The sequence below is a fragment of the Manihot esculenta genome, chromosome 5 (genome assembly GCF_001659605.2).
Source record: "Manihot esculenta cultivar AM560-2 chromosome 5, M.esculenta_v8, whole genome shotgun sequence".
Classification (NCBI taxonomy): Eukaryota; Viridiplantae; Streptophyta; class Magnoliopsida; order Malpighiales; family Euphorbiaceae; genus Manihot; species Manihot esculenta.
Window position 1 is genome coordinate 16,342,229 of NC_035165.2, and position 21,236 is coordinate 16,363,464.

Here is a 21,236-nt window from a genome sequence, read left to right on the forward strand (position 1 = left end):
TAATAATAGTAGCTTATAACAATTATAATAGTAAAATAATAATAATGATTAAAAAAATAAAATTGAAATTAAAATTAATAATATTTATAGTAATATAAAAAAATTTATAATTACTACAATTTAGTTAATATTTGAATATTTATATATTATTTAATTTAATAAATAAATGAATGAATAAGAAGAGTAAAAATTTTAATTCTATCTAAAAGTATTAAAAAGTTTATATTAATAATTAAAAATAATAAAGAAGTAATTTTATATATGATATTGTTAGTATAAAATATTATTGTTAGTTAAAATATCTAAAATTTATTAAATTTTTATTAGAAAAGATGAAATTATGTATGAAATAAAGAATGGAAAAAATTGAATTAACTAGGAAATTTACAATAGAATGTCGGGAGTTTAATAATATAAAACATCAAAGTTGAAAGCATTTTTTTTAAAAAAAAAAAAAAAAAATTAAAGTTAAGAGAATAAATTGAAAATATGACAAAATTAAGAGACTAAATATAACTGGAAATTGTTATATCATAATATTAAGTTTATTAAGTTAGCTTATAGTTGAAGTTGAATAAGTTTAGAAGATAGTATCCATAAACTTGGAAGATTAGTTGAATTACTATTGTTTTTTTGTTAAACCAGATTCTCTTGCATCATTGACGTTTTTTTTTTCCCTTGATCATGGAGTTTAAGCTATGACAAAGTTGAAGCGACTCGGTGCTTCATTAGGGTAGAACAGCAGAAAATTGAGCCTAAAGATTATTGTTTTCTTCTAGTTTTACGATCTATATTTACAGGAACAAAGATTATAGATACTATAAGTCCAGGGAATTGTGAATATATCATAGCGAACCAGTGCATTATTTATCTCATATAAAATGGTACCTTGATTTATTGAGTTTTTTATTATTATTTTTTACAGGAAAAATTTTTGTATTTTGACTGAAAGCTGAAATTTCTAACCACTAATGACCAGCCCACCCCTCAACCCTCCAAAAATTGACCGTTCTGAATTCTGAAATTATTTACATACCAATCCTCCATCTGTAAAAGATAATCAGTTGGTCAGGGAAAACTTCTTCAAGCCCCAGGTACAATTTTTATGAATTTCAAGAGGTGAAAAAATAAAAATTTCAGAAAAAAAAAGGTAACAAAAATATAAATGCAACTCAGAGAAAAAAAGATATTCCACGTTATTCAAACCAATCAGTTTTGGGTAATGATGGCAACCATCCTTCAAAAGAAAACAAAACAAAGATGAGTGAGATTTATCTGATCTAGTTCGGATATCCCAAAGAAGAAGAAGTTTATCAGACTATTGATCTACCCCTATTAATTAAGAATGGCAACGGATAGGGTATTTTTGGATATCCGATCCGACCAAACTCTAATAAAATGAATTTGAATAGTTATAATCGGGTTTGTAATGGATTTGGATTTTAAAAATAATACTCGTTGTGAGTTCGGATCGGATTCGAATTTTATATACAGGATAGTGGATATTCGAATCCGTTTATATAAATAATTAATTTAATATAAAAAATATATTTTACAATAATATTTATAAAATTTTTTATATATTTTTATTTAAAAATTTAAATTTAAATATTCTTTAAAAATATTAGATTTTTTAAATGAAAATTATTAATGAAAAGTATTTTTTATATAAATTATTAATTAAAATATATAAAATTAAACGGATTCGGATTTTATTCGGATAATAATAATCTGATTTGGAACGGATTTGAATAGTTTAAATTAATTTTTAATAGGATTCGAAATGAATTCAAATATTACTAATATAAATCAAATTCGAATTCGGGTAGTTTAATTTTCGCGGGTAACCTATCTGTTTCCATCCCTACTATTAATGGACCTGTTATTTGAAGGGCGTATTAGTGCAATAGCATTCCACTTAAAATTTGCCATTGCTCCCTTCATCTTCCTTTTTTCAAAAAAAAAAAAGAAGAGACAACTTGACCGAGTACACTACGAGGTAGATAACGTATAAATCTTTCATTGGTATCGTTTCTTCATTACAAACCTATCAGCATTAAACTATACAAAGACCAGTTGTACAACTATTGTATGCCCCCCAAGGTCAGAACTGCTATTTCCCTCGCAGTAACGTATAAAATGATTTTAAAAAACAAAGCAAATTATGCCGTATAAATCCAGGGAAATCTTGTACCTCTTTCCAAGCCTATACAATGATCAGAATCCCGAAAACTCTTCTGGCTTGGAGTTGGGCATTATTTATTTAACCACAGTCCCCTCCTTCGTGGAATAAAGAATTAATCATTAATGAAGCAAACACTGGAACATTATGTTCAGACAACTTATCATGCATCATGACGACTGAGGAAGTCGATTATGCATGGATACACCTGTCTTGCAGCCTGTAGAGAAGTAAATTGTAACCCGTCAATACTCAAAACTTAACAGTATAGTATCACATAGCATAGCTGGACATTTTACCTATCACGATGTGAAGCAATACCATTTTCTTATAACGCAATCTAATAATATACATATACATATAAAAAGAGTCATAACCATACCAGACGACTTCCCACTAGATCATAGTGAGCATAATGTGGACCCCAGGGCTCCCCAAAAACTTTGTAAGTACCAAAATGCTCGGGGATGATTTTTACAGTTTCTGCTCCATTTACATCAGCACAGCCACAAAAAGTAACTAAGTAGGAATATGAAATTTGTATCCTAAGAACTTAAATTAACTGAATAAAGAAAGTACCATATACAGCTTCTGGTGGACAGATGAGATCTTTATCACCAGCAATTGCTAATATAGGAACTTTGCTTTTGCCTAGATGAGCCTTGTAAAAGAAAGATCCATCCCGGTTTCTTAGGCCGCCCTCTTGAAATACTGTTGTCAGCTGCAGTAGAAGTTTAGAAGGTACCGTGCCTGCAGAATAGGATGAACTGGATGAAAAGGCTGTTTACAAAATAATGAAAGATCTGTTCATCAACTAATAGATGATTGAACTGCAGGATTATGTGAAGGCAAAATCCTCCTGGAGCTTGCAAATTTCAGTGCATGAAACTCATAGCAGAGCCAGAGACAATGATGATGCTACAGTAGATGGTTATCTACTTAAACTGAAAATATCCAATGGTGAAACTGATTAGATCATGAATTGGGCTAATGAGACAATGGCTGAAATTTTTAGTTAATTCGCTGCAAGAGGCTCATACTCCAGTCCTTAGTTCATAGATGGGAGAAGAAAAAACAAGGGTTTCACAGCTAAGGAAAGCTAGAGCCAGAGAATGATTCCAAGTGTTATAAACAAGAGGCAAAAGAAAGGAGTGGCAAGATCCATTTCTAAATTCAGCAGCAATTCAGTATCCCAAAGGGCATCTTCCCAATAATGCCAAACCATGATCACATAAAAAACCACAGATCCCCTAAGCACTTAAGACACACTAACATGTCACGATAATTCACGATGAGCATAGATCCAAAGTTTACCAATATTCATTCAAGGCTTTCGGTAGAGGAAATAGTGTGGAGTATTAATAGAAGAAATTTGAACATGTAATAAAAAAAAGGGCCTAATAATACCAAAAATCCAAACCTTTAGCTCTTTTGCTATTTGATTCAAAATTTTCAATTTTTGAAACATAATCCAATTTTTCAAAAGGTGAAGAAATTGTATCCGAAATTCAAATTGTATTGGGGGAGTGTGCCCCATCCCACTTGGCAGTCCAGGTGGCTTTTTCAATTATATATTAATGGATTATGGATCCCACTTGACACATAATATATCCAATTTTTAATAATAATTTCAACTAACTTTACCTAAGGATAGTGATGCCTAAATCAAAATTTTGACTATGTTGGGTCTAAGAGAGGAATCTTAATGCACTGCACCTTTCAGGCACTTTTCTACTTTGGATATGCTTTCCCTTTCCCTTTTTGGTATACCATTGGCAGAAGCGCAGCAGGAAACTCTCCTTTTTCTGAAATTCAAATATCAAGGCCTGGGTGCAGTTTCTGCATCTTTGTTGTTTATGTCGCTTTCTGGTTCTACCTGTACCCATTTTCATGAATGCCCTTCGGTTGTTTCATGAGAATGGTGGCGATAAACAACCCATTGTCAATTAGCAACAGAAGCAAAGAAGAAACTATAAGAGCAATCAATGGGAAAAGCAAGATGGTGAAAAAGAGGATGGCATATGAGATGATGGATGTGCAAACAGCAAAGCAAAACAGAGTTGCTATCAAATGACTAGCAGCAGCGGCACCACCACTTCTCTTCCATAAAACAATATAATTGGCTGCAACTCTTGTTTGATTTAGGTTTTTATGCAATTACATTAGTAACTTAAATTAAATACTTAATCAAGTTTTTTATTTAGTTGGGTGTATTATGTGCCAAGTGGTACCCGCTAATCTATAATTTAAAAAGCCAGCTGGATATGGACTTAGCTCTTCCATAAAAGCAGAATAGACATATGTCCATGTAGCATACTAGGATCAAGAGCCAAGTGGGATGCGGTACTTTCCTGCAGATCCAATATTTGGATACAATTTTTCACCTTTTGAAGAAAAAGATAATTTAGCCAAAACTAGAGGCTTTGGATTAAATCACAAAGGGATGAAAAGGCTTGGGATTTTTTTTGTATAATTAGGAAACTACCAATGCCTTGCCTAACTATTGAGTGATACAACAACAAATGTGGAAGCTTTGAAGAAATAGATAATTTAGCCAAAACTAAAGGCTTTGGACTAAATCACAAAGGGACGAAAAGGCTTGGGATTTTTGAATAATTAGGAAACTACTAATGCCTTACCTAACTATTGAGTGACACAACAACAAATGCGGAAGCTTTCAGGCATAAAGCATAAGCAAATAGCATTGGCAGTCCCTGTGTATGCACCTACCAAATTCAACCAGAATATTTCATGCCTCACCACCCAATTAGAAACGGTTTTGCCAATATACAATCTTTTATAAAAGCATGCTAGTATTAGCGAACTTAGATTCTCCCTTGGCTGGCTTTTTTGTACTTACAGAAGTTGTTCATAACAAGCTTTTCAAACAATTGTGGGTGCATCATGCCAGGAGCAGAAATTTGAGGATTTAACCAAGACAAGATGTAAGGAGGACGAGATGCAAAAGGATGAGCAGCAGCCAGCAATGCGCCAATTGGAATAACAGGAACATTCAGGGCCTTTGCAGGGTCTGCCTGGAGATAACAAAATAGGGTAAGCCAATCACTGTTTTTGGCTACAGCCACATGAGGAAAAAAAAAGTTATTTGAAACAATTAGATTTGCATATCACTTACCACTGGTAAGAGCAATTTGAGTGATGATTTTGAAGGCGTGTAGTCAAGCGATGAAGCCAAAGTGGTAACTGATGCCAACCCTGAATCCCTTCCTTCAAAACCTTATAAAATAGCACCATTTTAGAGAGGGAAGTGGGAAAAAGAGACAAAGAAGAAGAAGGGAAGAGAGAGAGAGAGAGAGAGAGCCACTTAGACAGGCACTTACTACAAGCTCACTTAGACAATTAGAAGAAGAAGAAGAAAAAAAGAAAAAAAGAAAAACAACCACAGGTTGAATGCATAAAGGAAACTTTGGTTGATAACCTAACACAACATCCATTGCCAAAGACAGTATGAAACTGTGGAAATAACCAATAAATCATGAATACTGCCTACAAACTCATAAGAGAAAATATAAGGCATGAACTAGAAAAGACACTACTTTGGAGTTTGGAGGACATAGAGATCAAACTTGAGCATCTTGCAACTAACATTTAGCCAAGCTCAAGCAATTTTATGAATTAAAGTCCTCAATAATGCGCTTGATCTATACAATGGATAAAGTCTAGTGGTGCAATTGCTAAATAGGGAAATATGCTTTAGATTTCAAAAACTAAAGGTGCAAAGGGCCAGCCAACAGAGTTCAAGAACTAGTTAAGCTGAGCAAGTTTTACAAGTGGGTTTCTCAATAAATATGCACACTGTGACTTTTTGGATGACAATTAACTTTGCTCAAGCTTGTGGTCGCATCACAAGCAATGCAAGATATGAATGTGAAGAGACAGATTTAAGGAGAAGTTCCGGTAGGCATCTTACAGCATTTTGAGAGCATAGCATATAAAAGAATGCCCCCCATTGAGTGCCCAACTGCAAGCAATTTGCCATCTTTTGGTCCGCATTGGATCCTTATGTACTCCATCTAATAGAACAATATTAATCATTCAGACTTTTGCAATCAATGTAAAAATAAAAAAATTCCAATGAAGATGAGCAAGTATTAACATAAATCAATGTCCTAGGATAAACTCATTTATGCTGAAGAAATGACACCTCACCGCAGCAGGCAAATCCTCTTCCAGGTAATGATCAAAGTCCCAATCATACTTCACAATCAAGTCAAGTTGTTTGAGGAAATCCTCAAGTGAAGAAGAGAAGCGCTCTTGGAAGTTATAAAACTGTGGTTTAGCAGGTAGTTGGCCATCTTCAATAAAGCTCACAATCTTTCTAGTAAAATCCTTTATTTGGATTGCAATAGCAGAGTTTTTCCCTGCTTATAAAAGATCTATGAGTTCTTCTTAATAGTGATACAGCATCAAACAGAGTACTACAACCAAAGAGTAATTACCTTCATCAAGGACGTCTGAGAGCCTTTCAAATAAATGGATAAATTTCTCCGACAATTTGGAAATCGATTTGTTAGATTTGTAAACAGTATCTGTTCTTTCACCTTCTGATAAGGTAATTTCAGAATCTGCACAAGAAGCTGGCTTTGTTGATTGATCAGAGTATAGAAGAAAAGCCAACACTTTCATTGAAGAAAACGCTTACCCTCGCCATAGCCGTCCACGTCCAATGAACTCAATCCAGCTCCTCGAAGTTCCAGAATCCAAGTGTCAAATCCTTGGCGAGACATGAAGCGTGCGAACGAGGACTGAACCACAACATCCTTGATCAATCAGCTTTCGAAGCAGAGAAAGCATAATAATTCAGATAATTAGGGTTTCCAAACATAAAATTACCTCAGGAGCGAGATCATATCCAATAGCATTTGTTCCAACCCCTGACAAAAGCAACAGCGGATGATTCCTACGTTGCGCCTGCCAAAAACAATCACCGGAGTGATTCAATAACCGCAAAAATTCAACAAACAGTCAGAAAAGGAGAACATCTGAACCTTTGAAAAAACAAATTCATACTCTGGCAGAAGGCAGGTAACGCCATAGAGCGAGTTTCCAATCGGAAGAAGAAACAGGAACATAGTGCAGCTCATCCGCTGTACAGGTTTTAGGCTTCGTCTTCGCAGCCTTTAGACTCGCCGGAGGCTGCAAATACGGCGCCTGAGCGGAGTTCCTGAGGGTAAAAAATTGGGGATTCTGAATGCGAGCATATAAGGTCATTCCCATAACCATCTTTTCTTCGTTTCTTTAACTAAATGCCTGAGATGGCAATTTATAACAATTGCTAACAGAATGAAATTATGGATAGAGTGGGGTCAAGGTGGAGAAGCGCACGTTGAGTGGGGTCACTGCCAGTAGGTACATTGCTTTGTTTTCACTAAAGAGGTATTTTCTTTCGACCAAAAAAAAAAAAAACTAAAGAGGTATTTGACAAAAATAACCAAATTTTCATATTAATTTTGCTAATAAAACTGAAACTTTTTAATTTTTCATAATAGTAGTTAATAGAATTAAATTAAATTAAAAAGTTAATATTAAATTATAATATAATTTTTAAAATTTTATATTAATAAAATATATAAACACTTAATTTAAATTTTATATTAAAAATAAATATAATAATAAATATATTATATATAATAAATTTTTTATTATTAATGATTTTCTATTATATATTAAAATATTTTATTAAATATTTATACTCTTACATATTTTTATATATAGAAAACTCTATTTAATATGAATGATATTAAATAAAATAAAATATTATATATTTTAGTTTATAAAATTTAATGTTTTTTATATTTTGAATATTTATTAATCTATAATGTGTGTATAAATTTGAGAATGAGAGATAAATAATAGTATTAATAAAAAAATATATTTTTGAAATAAAAATATATATTTTAAGACTATTTTATTAGTTAAAAAAAATTTAAAGACTATATTATAATTTATTATTAACTTTTTTCTATAATTATAATAAATTAAAAATATTTGAATTTACTGTATAAAATATAAAGTTTTGAATATAAATGTAAATTAATAAAAATATTTAGATTTTTTTTATTCAATATATTTTAATTAAATTAAAAGCACACCATAACCTTTCACAAATTCATATATATTTTAATTTTTTAATTTTAGACAATTAAATTATAATTTTGGTATTAATTGTAATTTTAATAATGAGCTAAAATCAAATTTAACCATTATTTTATTTGGTCATATGTCATTTTATTTCGCCTATTGAATAAAAAATAATCTAAACCTCTTTATTAAATCACATCCATATTTAATTTTTAAATTTTAGATGGTGGGATGCAACTATTAAAACACTGGAAAAAAAAAATAATAGTACTATTTTTGGTTAAGGCACTAGCAGAAGGAAAAAGATCAAATTGATTAACCGCTTCTTTCACAGTTTCGACTAATAAAATGACAATGGAAAAAAAAAAAGTAATGGATGAGTGAGGCAAAGAGGACATAAGATAGAGCTTATCCAGAGCTAGTAATGAAGCTCTCTTCAGGTAAGGCATGTAATATTATAGATTTTGATTATAAGTGAGATTTTGATATTTGATTGATGAGAAAGTGAAGGAAAAAAATATTTTAATAAATTATGGATTTCAATCCATTTACTTTTTATTTATATTTTAAAATTTTATAAAAATTTAATTCAATTGATTTATTTTATATTTTAAAATTTTATAAAATTTTTTTAAATAATTCTCTTATTTGAAATAAAATAGTTCTATTATTTTTTAACTTAAAAAATTTTTAATTTATTTAGATTAAGTGAAAATCTTTTACATAATTTTATAAGAATTTATTTGTATTTTTTTAATTAAATTAATACCTAATAAAAATTGAGAGATTCTAATTTGAAAATTTATGAGGTTTTAACTAAGATTTAATTATAGTTTACTTTTATTAATATTAAAATTATAGTTTAATTATTTAAAATTTAAAAGTTAAAATATAAATATAATCTCGTGAGACGTTTTGGATAATTTTATTCAATAAATAAAATATATAATTAAAAAATAATGAAAAAACAAGTGAGATGTCCGGTGATAAGTTTAAATTTTAGATAAAATTAATTTGTGGTGATAGATAAAATTATAATAATGTCAAATTATAATTTACTTATTTAAAATTAAAAAATTGAGATATAATTGTAAAATTAAAAAAAAAATATTTTATCCAATTAACATTAAAAATAAATAATCACAAACTAAATTTTAATTATTTAATCATGACATATATTTTTAAGAAAAAAAGTATTAAAAATGGAATACATGCGAAGAGAAAAGAAAATGAAAATTAATGCAATAAAATGAGTTGAATAAGCGTTGGAAACATTTTCCGGCTAATAAATGTCCAAGCGTTCCAAAGATAATGGCCGTCATTCTAGAAATTTTCCTTTTTGCCCAACTATTTTTAATTGGCTGAAAGAGAAGCAAATGAAAAGGACGAAGAGAAAGCGTTCATTGGTGTCCAGTGGGCTCCGCTGCCAAAATTCTGGTTTGTCTTTTACCGTTTTGTTTCTCGCTTTTGGTTTGTTTGTCAAGCTGTTTGTTGTGTTTCTTTTCTTGTTTCATCGATGTTCAGTGAGATTCCTTTGCAGCTCCATAATGATTATAGATAAAAAAACACTATGGATCAATCTTAGTGGTACTCATTTAGTTAGTTAAATTTTAAATTAAATAAAATCGATAAAATTAAAAATTACAAATATTAAATTATAAAAATTAAAATAACTTATTTTAAAAAAATTAAATTAAATCAAATAAAAAAATTTAATTTGATTTAATTTGGTTATTCGATTTCTACACTATCATTGATTAAAGGTATTCATCTTCAAGAACTTCCAGCATAGAAAAGAACCTCATCCAAAAATTAACAACAAAATAAATCTAAAATTCCAAAATCTAAACTATTACTAATAAAAAAATAAAAATTATAAAATTTAATATCTTTATTACAAATTCAGAGAAATATAACCACAACTAATAAATCCAAAATTTCAAAATCTAAGCTTTTGCAAATTGCCCAAATATTAGAGAATTGGTGGGCTTGTCATCTTGCTCTATAAGCAAGAGCTTTGGTTTGTTCAGAAAGTCTGTTTGTTTCTTAGTTTAGCTATGAATTCTAATCAAATCTCAGTCGATATAATGGGGTTGTTGTGGAGGAAATGACGACGAAGGAATTGTCTTTGCACCAAACAAGATTAGTGATCAGTCTAGTGATATGAGTCTTTGGTTGGTTGGTCGATTTCTCATATAACGGCCAATTAATTTTGTTGTGATGAAGTAAACGCTCGCCTTGCTTATGCAATCAATTATGGGTATGTCAGTGACAGACGTCAATATGTAGACCTATATTTTTAAATTTTGTCATATTGTTGACAGGAACATAGTCATGGAAATGAGTTCATAGACTTTTAATACTCAAATGTTATTGCAGGAAACCATGGAAAGGTACACTCATCCTCTAGATGTGCCCATGAATCATCTTTATTTATGGATGATAGTTGAAGGATTACGGAGTGGACTTCAGTCTAAGCATGCAACAAAGAGACTTGATAATGAGGTTGGAGAGTTTATTTTAACAGACCCAAGGAATTTTACAGAAAATGGAGAGAGTACTAGAGAATTCGCATCCGCTTTGATGTAAGGAAGCCCTTGCATACCAGCCTGAAAATGAGGAGAGAAAATAGAGGTAATTGGTACTGGGTATCTCTTTCTTATGAGAGATTACCAAATTTTTATTTTTTGTGTGGGTATATTGGCCATGGTGAGCGCTTTTGTTCTATGCTTGTCTATGCAAATGGAGCGCCAGTACAAAGAAGATTTGGACCTAATTTGTCAACATCCACTTGATGCTCTTAGCTTAATATCGATGCAAAATGGCTTCAAGAAGAGACGCCGAAATATGGGTTTGCTAGTGGCGTCAGTAACGGGAGTGGGACAGAAGGACGATGTAGTTTTAGTAGGCCCAAATTTGTTTTCATAATCCCGCCTTTGACGAAATGGACTTAAATGGAAATTATGGTAGTTCAGGCACTAACAAAGGTGATAAATAAGTAAAAAAAGCTCAGCAATTAAAACAAATCCAATCAGGCCCAATGTGAAAATATGGAAACCCAAGTCCCTTTGGATCCAAAAAATGGAAAACAGAGGGTACTAGTTTATAAGCCCACCGAGCCAAATTAGTTGTCTAAGCTAGAATTGTTAGAGGCTTGGCAACTCACGAATAGTTCAAACTCTACAACAGTTAGTAAAAAAAAAAGTGGCAAACTTTTTATTTTTAATTGAAACTTTATGATTGAGTTCCAAAATAAATGAAATAAAACAATTATTGAATTATGATGATCGTATATCTATTGACTGTTAGGACATAGTAGTGGTTTGGCTATATTTTAGTGCATGGTAGAATAGATAAATTTGTTGGGTTCGTTAGAACACCATATTGATGTTGTTACTTGTAGTGCTGAATTTGGAGAGTGGAGACTGATGGGCTTCTATGGTTTTGCTGACAGAAATAATCAGGCTGAGTCTTGGGCCTTATTAAAATCTCTAGCAATAGTAAGTTCTTTGCCATGGGCTTCTCTTGGAGGATATAATATTCTTTTATGCTAAAGAGACAAGAAAGATGGGCTTTCACAACCCAATTACTTATTAAATGGCTTTAAATATTCTATAGATATAACAAGACTTCTTGATCTTCCACTAAAAGGTTATCACTTTACTTGAGATAATAGAATAGTTGGACTTCATCAGGTTGAGGTAAAATTGGATAGATGCTTGGTTTTCGGTCCAATGAAAAAATAAGTTCAACATGGCGACAGCTTGGGTATTAGACAAATCCTCCTCTGATTACCTTCTGATTTATTTGTAGCTTTGAGTTTTTGTTACTAGAGAACATGCATAATTTTTTCGATTTGAGAATAGTTGGTATCATGAGCCTGCTTCTCGTCGAGTTGTTGAAGATAGATGGGGGAGTCGAGCTCTCAAGATTTAATTGGCAGATTGCAAGCATGTGAGACTGAGTTAGACAAATGGGGGAAGACCTATAGAAGATAATTTAATACTAAGATTAAGGAGTATAGGAGGAAGATTCATTTGCTTCATGGTAACAAACAAATAACTACTCAAAATGAATTCTTAAAAGTCAAAAATCATTTGCAAGAGCTTTTTCAATGGAGGGAATTATTTTGAAAACAAAGAGCTAAGGAGGATTGGTTAAAGGAGGCAACTTGAACACAAAATATTTTTATACAAGAGTCTCTGAATGATGTAAACAAAATGCAATTGATCAGCTTCAGGATTCCACTAGTAATTGGAAAAATTGGGAAACAGGATCGGAAGATGTGATGCACATTATTTTGAAGATCTCTATAAAGGCCAAGCATGTGATGGGGAGAGTTTGTTGCATTATGTGCCGCCATGTGTATCCCTAGAAGACAATGTAATGTTAAAGTAGCTCTTTATATCAAATGAGGTGAAACAAGCTGTGTTTAGCATGGGTGTGGATAAGTCTCCGGGAGAAGATGGTCTAAATCCAGAATTTTTCCAGCATTTTTGGGATATAATTGAGTCTGAGGTTAGTAGTTTTTGTATTTCCTGTATTGCTAATAGATATTTTTCTGAGGATATTAATAATACGTTACTAGTGTTGATTCAAAAAAAAAAAAAATAGAAACAATGATGGAGTTGAGACCAATTGCCATGTACAAAGTGCTTTATAAAATCATTGCTAAAATATTAGCGAACAAAATGAAAGGTTTGCTTTCACATATTATCTAACCTGCCAATGTGTTTGTTGTGGGTAGACACATAAAAGACAATTCTATAATAGTTAGTGAGGTTATTCATTACCTTCAAATAAGAAAGCATGGTAAAGTTGGTTTTGTTGCTTTAAAGATCGACATAAGCAAAGTCTGGTCATTTCTTAAGAGTATGTTACTGAAAATGGATTTTGATAATGCTTTGTGTTACTTTTGTAAAGTATAAAATTTTACAGCATGACCGCACGATTGGTCTAATTAAATTCAAGGTGATCCTCTCAGCCTCTATTTATTTATTATTTGTGCAGAAGTATTGTCTCTCTTTATTAAGGCTAAAATTGATTTGGGTTGTACTCATAGGTGCCAAATTAAAAGAGGTGTGTCGATCATAATGCATTTGTTTTTCGCAGACAATAGTGTGTTGTCCTTCAAAGCTATTATTTTCAGAAACTATGACAATTAAATCTATGCTTCATGATTATGCCCAAGTATCAGGTCAAGCAATTAATTTTGCCAAATCCTCCATTTATTTCAATCCAAATATGGATGATTATGTTAGACAAGATGTTTATAGTTTGTTACAAGTTGAAGAAAGTGATAATCTTGGTACTTATTTAGGCTTGCCAACCTCCATTGGAAGAAACAAAAAAGAAGTTTTTAGCTTTGTTAAAGGCAAGGTGTGGAAGCATTTATCTTCTTAGAAGACCAAACTTTATTCAAAGGCTGGTAAAGAAGTACTTATCAAGACAGTTTTGCAAGCCATTCCGAATTACATCATGTCTTTATTTCTGCTGTCCAAGAGTATTTGTACTGAACTTGAGAGAGATTTAGTTTCATTCTGATGAGAAAACAATTCATGTGGAACAACTAATTTACATTGATGAGTTAGACTCAGCTTTGTAGGCATAAGGATGTGGGGGGAGGGTTTAAGTTTTAAGAAACTCAAAGAATTTAATGTGGCTCTTTTAGGTCGTATTAGCTAGAAATTAATGAGTAATCCTGAGTCCTTAGTAACTAAACTCTTGAAGGCCCAGTATTTCCTCAATTGAATTTTTTGAAAGCACCGTTAGGGTTTAACCCTAGTTATATGTAGCGGAGTATTAGAGAAGCATAAAAGTTGTTATAGAAAGGAACTTGTTGGAGAGTTAGTGATGGAAGTAAGATTTCAATTTGGTTAGATCCTTGGCTATGGGATCCAGTCAATCAATGCATCACTACTGTATTTGATGCTAGTTATGGGGTTTTCGTGGTTGAAGATTTGATTTTACATAGCCGATGGAATACTGCTCCTATTACTCAAGTGTTTAATCAGAGAGATGTGAACTTGATCTTAGTTATTCCTATTACATCTCATCAAAATGATAACTTCTATTGGCTGTTTGAGGAGCAAAGGTTTTATTCTATGAAATCTGCATATCAAAATCAAGCTACAAAGGTTGGGGAGCTACTGATCCTCTAGTAATAAGTGCCTAGAAGAAGTTTTAGAGGCTTTCTTTACCTCCAGATATTCAGAATTTTGCATAGAGGTGAGCGAGGAATATCCTTCCAATAAGAGTTCAACTTTATAATTGCCAATTCCTGTAAGTCAAGTTTGCCCATATTGTGATTCTGAGTTTGAAACTGTTATATATAATTTAGTGATGTGCCCTTTTGCTAAGCAAGTGTGGATGATCTCTTATTTGGGTTAGTACTCACCAATGGCAACAACTTTTTCTAATAGATGAGAAGTTGTCTACGTTTGTTTCCTGAACATGATGGTGAATTGGCATTGATATTTTGATGGTATATATGAGACGCTAGAAACATTATAATATGGAGGAATAAGGTGTCATCTCCCATGGCAGTTTAGTTTCACGCAAAGAAAACTCTTGAAGATTGCCGGCAGGCCTAGGAAAAATGCCAGATAACTGTGGATACTCAATCAGTTCTGATACGAACCAGTAAGCACAATCATATGGAAATCAAGGGAGCAATGATCCATTGGTGCTTCCTAGTGGACCGGTGACAAGGAGCAAAGCTAAGAAGCTTAAAGCAACTGTGAACTTACACATTCAAGAACAACACAAGAATTGACTGAGCTTGCCATTGGCAAAAGTCTTGTGGAGCTTGAAGACACACCTAAGCTACTCACCTTGCTTGAGGTGTGTAATGGAGATGGTGCTACCTAATTTATTTATCATTGTTATGATGGGCTTGCTACGTTTTATTATTTAAACACTTGCTTTATTTTTGTTTTGTTTGGGTTTGTATTCTGACCATATTTTATATTTTAAGTTTTAGAGTCTTGAGCCATGTTTTAGACTTATATTTTAATACTTATAACTTTGATGTGTTATTTTAGTATGTAATTGGGCTTGGGGCTTATGTGTGGTTCGACCAGGCTTAAGAAGAGTGTCTTAGGGTTTTATTTATTTTCTCCTTACTATATAAGGATAAGAAACACTTGTAAGAGGGAACTTTCTAATCAAAATTTTCAGAATTTTTCTTCATGCCTTTGGCGTGTAATTACTTTGAGTGAGAGTGAGGATTTTCTTTCATCAATTGCATCAAGAATCTCGGCTAACTTATCAACTATTCGTTGTGGCGTTTGTCGGATTCTCATCTAAATCTTTCGATCATTGTTGTTTCAGCTTCTCTAAGTGTGGGGTGGCATAGGAGGTGAGTTTATCAAATCTTTGGATTTATTATCTACTTGTGCGTATGGGTTTGAGGCTTGTGCCATAGGGTTCTACATCAATTGGTATTAGAGCCAAAGTGAGGTAAATTTTGATTTATCTTAGGTTCTAGGGTTTTTGAGTTTTTCTTTTCTTCCTTGTTGATTTCAGTAAAGTTTGTGTGTCCATGGTTGTAACTTCTTGATTGTGAATCATTACCTAATCTCTTTTCGGAAGAAAAATTCAAACTCCATAGTTAAAAAAAAGGAGGAAATTCCAAGGATTACTCTTGTTTGGCAAAAAAAAAAACATCGCCTTTTCCTTATTTATCTTGATGTAGTCGAAATTATGATATACTTCTTACTTCATCTATATTGTCTTACCTATCTCAATTGATGGTTGTAATTTATGGAAATCAATTTTAAATTTTGAATTGGGTTGAATCCAAATTAGGAGACAAAAGAAATTCTGCCTATTTCCTAAATTGCACATTTAAGACAATTGCATCTAAATTAATTTGATATCAAATCCTTCTTTTAAGACCAGAAAATTCATCCATAATGATGAAGATTAGTGAAATTTATTTATTTATTTCTAATTCTATTTGTGGGATTTTGATACTTGCTTTTTGGGTAGATTTATATAGAACTATATTTAATTTGTTTTGAAGTGAATTAATTTCAAACTTTTGTTCAGATTCATTTTTATTTGAATTCTAAGTTTCTATTTTTTTGGGTTTAAGCTTACTTTTATTTCCTTGACATTACTAGAGTATTGTTTGCTTGTGTCTATACTCTAGGTGATAATTTTCAAGTAGCACAGAACCTTGTTCGTGTATTACTTTCCAAATTGTCAGTGTCTTCTTTTTAGTTTTTGCGCGCTTCCTTCTTTTTTTATGTTTTGTTCTTTGTTTCTTTAAACGCACCTTGTGGTTGGTTGGTTGACCTTAAATTCTAAAGTGCAATTGAAGAATCAGCAAAAGAGTGGTAAGAGTGTAAACCCTTGAGTGCTTTTATTTCTAACACCATATTTACTAGTTCTTTTTTTCTTTATTGATTTAAGGTAGGATGAGTAAAGATAAGAATGTGGTGGATAATACTAATGAAAGTGAGTCGGACATCGGTAATGAGTCTAAGCTCTTTAAGAAGTCAATTAGTGGTGAGTTTCAAAGGCTCAATAGGACTCTTGAGAGATGACCGAAGCTATGGAGAGTTTCAAAGTCTCATGGGCTTCCACTTCTACAAGAATGGCTCATCGAATTCTTAACTCCGGTAGACCACAAGTCCGAGAACCTCAAGTCCGAGGTGAAGTTGATGATACAAAAGATAATGTCGGATAAGGAAGGGGAAGAGGTGAAGTTCATGGAGGTAATAGAACTGACATTGGGTGGAATGGAGGTGGAGATGCTAGACTTGGTTGAAATGATGATGAGACTGAGACTTACCAAACCAACACAATTGATGGTGACTTGAGCTCCATAAAGATAAAAGTTATTTAAAGGAAATAACAATGCTGAAGAGTACATTAAATGGGAATGAAAAACTGAGTAGATATTTGAGTGTCATAACTATACTGAGGAGAAGAAGTCTCATATCATCGCCGTTGAGTTCACGGATTATGCTTCTTTCTGGTGGGATCAATTAAAATCCACTAGGAGTAATAAGGGCTTAAGGGCAATTCCACCATGGGAATATTTGAAAGAGTTGATGCACCAGAGATTCATTCCTTTACACTATTATAGGGATTTGTACAACAGGTTGGCAATACTGGTGCAAGGAGGGAAGAGTGTGGAAGAATACCACAAGGAGATAGAGATGACGATTGCTTGGGCTCATATTGAGCAGGGTGAGCAAATGTTGATGTCCAGGTTTCTAGGTGATCTTAACCACTACATTGCTGAAGAACTTGACATGTATCAATACAATACCATGGAGGATATGGTTGATAAAGCAATAAAAATAGAAAGGTGTTACAAGGGCAGAAATAACCTTAAAACCACATACAACAAGTCCTCAAACAGTGATAGTGGATTTCAAGTCTATAGAAGTGGAGAAAAGAAAGATTACGAAAGCCCAATCCAAAGGGCAAAGATTTGGTCTCCACTAACAAAGGATCTTCTCAAGGGAATAACAAGCAACAGTCAGGTAATTCTAACTCTTCTACCCTTAGTAGAGATATAAAATGTTTTAAATGCTTGGGAAAGGACTATTGCATCTCAATATCCTAATAAGAGAGTTATGATAGCAACTGCTGATGGAGGCGTAGTATCTGATTCTGATCATAATGATAATGAGATATATGCTGATATGACTAAATTGATTGATGCTCATAATGACTGTGATGATTCGGATGTGTTTGTTGATAATGTGTTGCTTGCTGAACATGGTGAGATGCTTGTTGCTAGGCGTGCTCTGAATATGTAGGTTAAAGAACAAAGCCTAGAACAACAAGAGAACATATTTCACACTAGGTGTTTGCTTAATGGAAAAGTGTGTACTCTCATTATTAATGGGGGTAGTTGCACAAATTTGGCTAGTGTATATATGATGGAGAAATTGGGCTTAGTTTTTATTAAACACCCTAAGCCATATAGATTGCAATGGTTGAACGATTGTGGTGAGGTTAGGGTTACACAGCAGGTGGTTGTACTATTTTCTATTGGTAGGTACAAGGATGAGATTTTGTGTGATGTGGTACCTATGCAAGCGAGCCATATATTATTGGGTAGGCTGTGGTAATATGATAGAAAGGTGCAACATGATGGGTTTAATAATAAATACTCCTTCAATCATGAAAGAAAGAAGATTATACTCGCTCTTTTATCACCTCAAGAGGTATATGTTGATCAAATAAGAATGTTGGAGAGGGAGAGGGAGGCTTCGACCTTAACTATAAAAGGGAATGAGAGTTCGAGTTTGTAATACCCGGCTAGAATCCGGCACCGAAATTCCTGTTGTCTGGTGGACTTCGGGGTGTTGGGATTCTATATAAGGGTAGGAGTTACGTTTTCTACGTGTTATGATGTATTTTATGGTGTTATTGGTGTTATAGGTCTATCGTTTTGAGTTGAAATGAACCAAGGCAGAGGAGCCAAGTTCGGCCGCCGAAGGTAAGTTCGGCCGCCGAAAGTGCCCCATATGTGGCTTCCGCATTCAGGTTCGGCCCCCGAATGTTGCATGGTTTTGCATGCGACGGCAGCCGAAGCTGCGTTGCTTAGCCAGCAGTTTTGCATCCCTTAGTCAGCATTTTGGACAGGTGTTAGCACCAGATCATGTCCAGAAGTTGGTCACATCTCCCATGCCTTATCTGCACGCTTTGAGCTGCTCATAAGGGTTGCACAGGTGTGGAAAGTTTTGACGGGAAAACAAACTTAGTTTTGAATGGTTTGAAACAAAAGCTAAAGGTTTGAGAGTTTGAGGAGAGTTGGTCCGTTTTCCCTTGGTCAGAGTGTTCGCTTCTTGCTTCAGGAGGTAAGTGATGCTCTTGACCATGTTTCTATGTTTTCTGAAGGTTTTATGGGAGTTAAGGGAGAGAGATGCATGTTTAAGTGAGAAGTAGTGGTTTTGATGAGTTATGCATGTATACCTGATTATGTGTTATGTTTGTTTTGTTGTTTGGGGTTATTAGATAGTTTTGGACCCCTGTGAACATATACTTGAGTATATGTGAGTGGAGTAGAGGAGGTAGGCATGTGTGGAGAGATTGAAGGGAAGGAGGAGATGGTTTGCCGTTGAAGCTGAGTTCTAGATGAACTCAGGTTCGGCAGCCGAAGGATCATTCGGCCGCCGAACCTCCTGCATGAGGTGGCTTGGCTGCCACAGCTTGCCCCCGCGAGTTTTGCATGTTCGGCTCTGTTTGGGGGATTCGGCCGCCGAAGGTGCCGCCGAAGGTGCTTGAGTTTCGTCTCTGGAGAGGACTTTCGGCCGCCGAACCTGCCGCCGAAAGTGTTCTGTTCAGTTTCCTTTTGCATGCTTTGCATGGATGTTAGAGTGAGTTTAAGGGGATTCTTAGGGGAGTTTCAGAGAGTTCTTTCTACGCTTGTTTGGTCCCTCATTTGAGTCCATCTGTATAGGTACAGACCAGAGGAACCAGAGAGAGCAGCAGTGAGTACTGCTCCAGAAGTTCAGAACCTGCAGAGTCAGTCAGTCCAGATAGCCAGAGGTGAGTGGAACTAAACTTATGACTTTTAATTGAACCATAAACTGCTTTTAGCATATCTCATGCATCATGTTTCTGCCATAGGTTGAGTGCATTAGTATTCACGAATCTGTTGCATTGCATCGTTTTGTGGTGATGTGAGTGAATGCTGAATGATCCAATAGTCTCAGACAGGAAGTCCAGGAGCCTTTGACTACGCCCTGGCAGGTATAGCAAGTCCAGGAGCCTTTGACTACGCCCTGGCAGGTATATAGTAAAGTCCAGGAGCCTTTGACTACGCCCTGGCAATGGTAAGTACAAAGGTGTTATATACACATATACATATATGACAGGAAGACCAGGAGCTCGATTCTACGCCCTGGCACAGAGTTACTGGGACTATGTGGTGACAGGTTTACTCTTGATGTGGCTTGTCTGTGATATGGTGCATTCCATGAGATCATGTTTTACTGAGATGTTTTACTGTTCTACTCACTGGGCTATAGAGCTCATCCCACTCCCTTAACCCCAGTTTTGCAGGTTCAGTGTACAGTGTACAGGGACAGTCCAGCAGAGTACAGGAAAAGTAAAGAGATCTGTAAGAGCTTAGAGTGGACATGTAATATTAACGAGATGTAATAGTTGTTGCTTGACCTAGTGATGTATGTTTTGTACATGATCTGTATATGTATATATGTTTTCCTGTATGTGAAAACCAGGCTTAACAGGTATGAGTTAACCCATCTAGAGCAAGCTCTAGTCAGGGGTACAGAGTACAGAGTACAGCGTACAGAGTACAGAGTACAGAGATAGTGCATGCACAGGTTAAGCCATGGTTCAGAAAAGAGTTTTATTTTCACAGAAAATGTATGATCATGTATGAGTTGTACAGGTACACAGAGAGTATAGCAGGCTTGCTACGGGTTCTGGCGGCCTTAAGCCGACCTGAATCCTAGCGCCGGTGACGGTCCTTTTTGGGGTCGTTACAGATTGGTATCAGAGCCCTAGGTTCACATGATCGGACCTATAGAGACAGTGTTGGGCTCAGACAGGTTAGAAGTGGTCAAGCACAATAGGAAATCATGTCCACTAGGATAGGGTCTTGAGTCCTATCTGCTATGATATGCCATGAGTGTTGTATGTGTATGAGTGATATGTGCGCTTTATGTGCTAAAGTGGTATGTTATATGTTGTGTTATATGTTGTGTTTCCAGAGTAAAAATGCGAGGAACTCGTCGATCAGCTCGATTGACTGGAGTCCCACCAGAGAATGAGAGACCAGCTGCTCGTCCTCCTGCATTGCCAAGGGCAAGGTCTCAGAGATCTAGCAGGGAAGGTACGTCAATAGACCCTAGAAGGTCTGTAGACGAGAGCAGAAGAGGAACAGCTAGGGGGGAAGCTCAGAGGAAAGGAGGGAAGCTATGGAGATTGATCAGTCTAGAGATGACAGCATGGGTAT

The 21,236-nt window shown here is 34.2% G+C and overlaps 1 protein-coding gene across 3 annotated transcripts; it reads right to left on the reverse strand.

Moving 5' to 3' along the window:
* Positions 1-2,000: 2,000 nt before the first annotated feature.
* On the reverse strand, positions 2,001-7,451 carry LOC110616351. 3 transcript variants are annotated; one of them, XM_021758748.2, is made up of 11 exons: positions 7,214-7,451; positions 7,037-7,114; positions 6,846-6,948; positions 6,643-6,768; positions 6,353-6,564; positions 6,114-6,216; positions 5,319-5,419; positions 5,043-5,217; positions 2,762-2,932; positions 2,565-2,665; positions 2,001-2,402 (listed from the first exon to the last, which is right to left on the reverse strand). In XM_021758748.2, the coding sequence occupies exons 1-11, from the start codon at positions 7,424-7,426 to the stop codon at positions 2,346-2,348; spliced, it is 1,440 nt and encodes a 479-aa protein (XP_021614440.1). In that variant the 5' UTR covers positions 7,427-7,451; the 3' UTR covers positions 2,001-2,345. The 3 variants fall into 3 exon arrangements, with proteins under 3 accessions (XP_021614440.1, XP_021614441.1, XP_043813092.1); XM_021758749.2 differs by having other exon boundaries at positions 7,192-7,427; XM_043957157.1 differs by lacking the exon at positions 2,565-2,665.
* Positions 7,452-21,236: the final 13,785 nt, after the last annotated feature.

Coding starts and splice junctions, on each gene's coding strand:
- LOC110616351 (XM_021758748.2), bottom strand. CDS start 7,426: ATGGTTATGGGAATGACCTTATATGCTCGCATTCAGAATCCCCAATTT. Junction 6,769..6,845: donor CGTGGACGGCTATGGCGAGG/GTAAGCGTTTTC, acceptor CTTCTTGTGCAG/ATTCTGAAATTACCTTATCA. Junction 6,217..6,352: donor AAGAGGATTTGCCTGCTGCG/GTGAGGTGTCAT, acceptor TTGTTCTATTAG/ATGGAGTACATAAGGATCCA.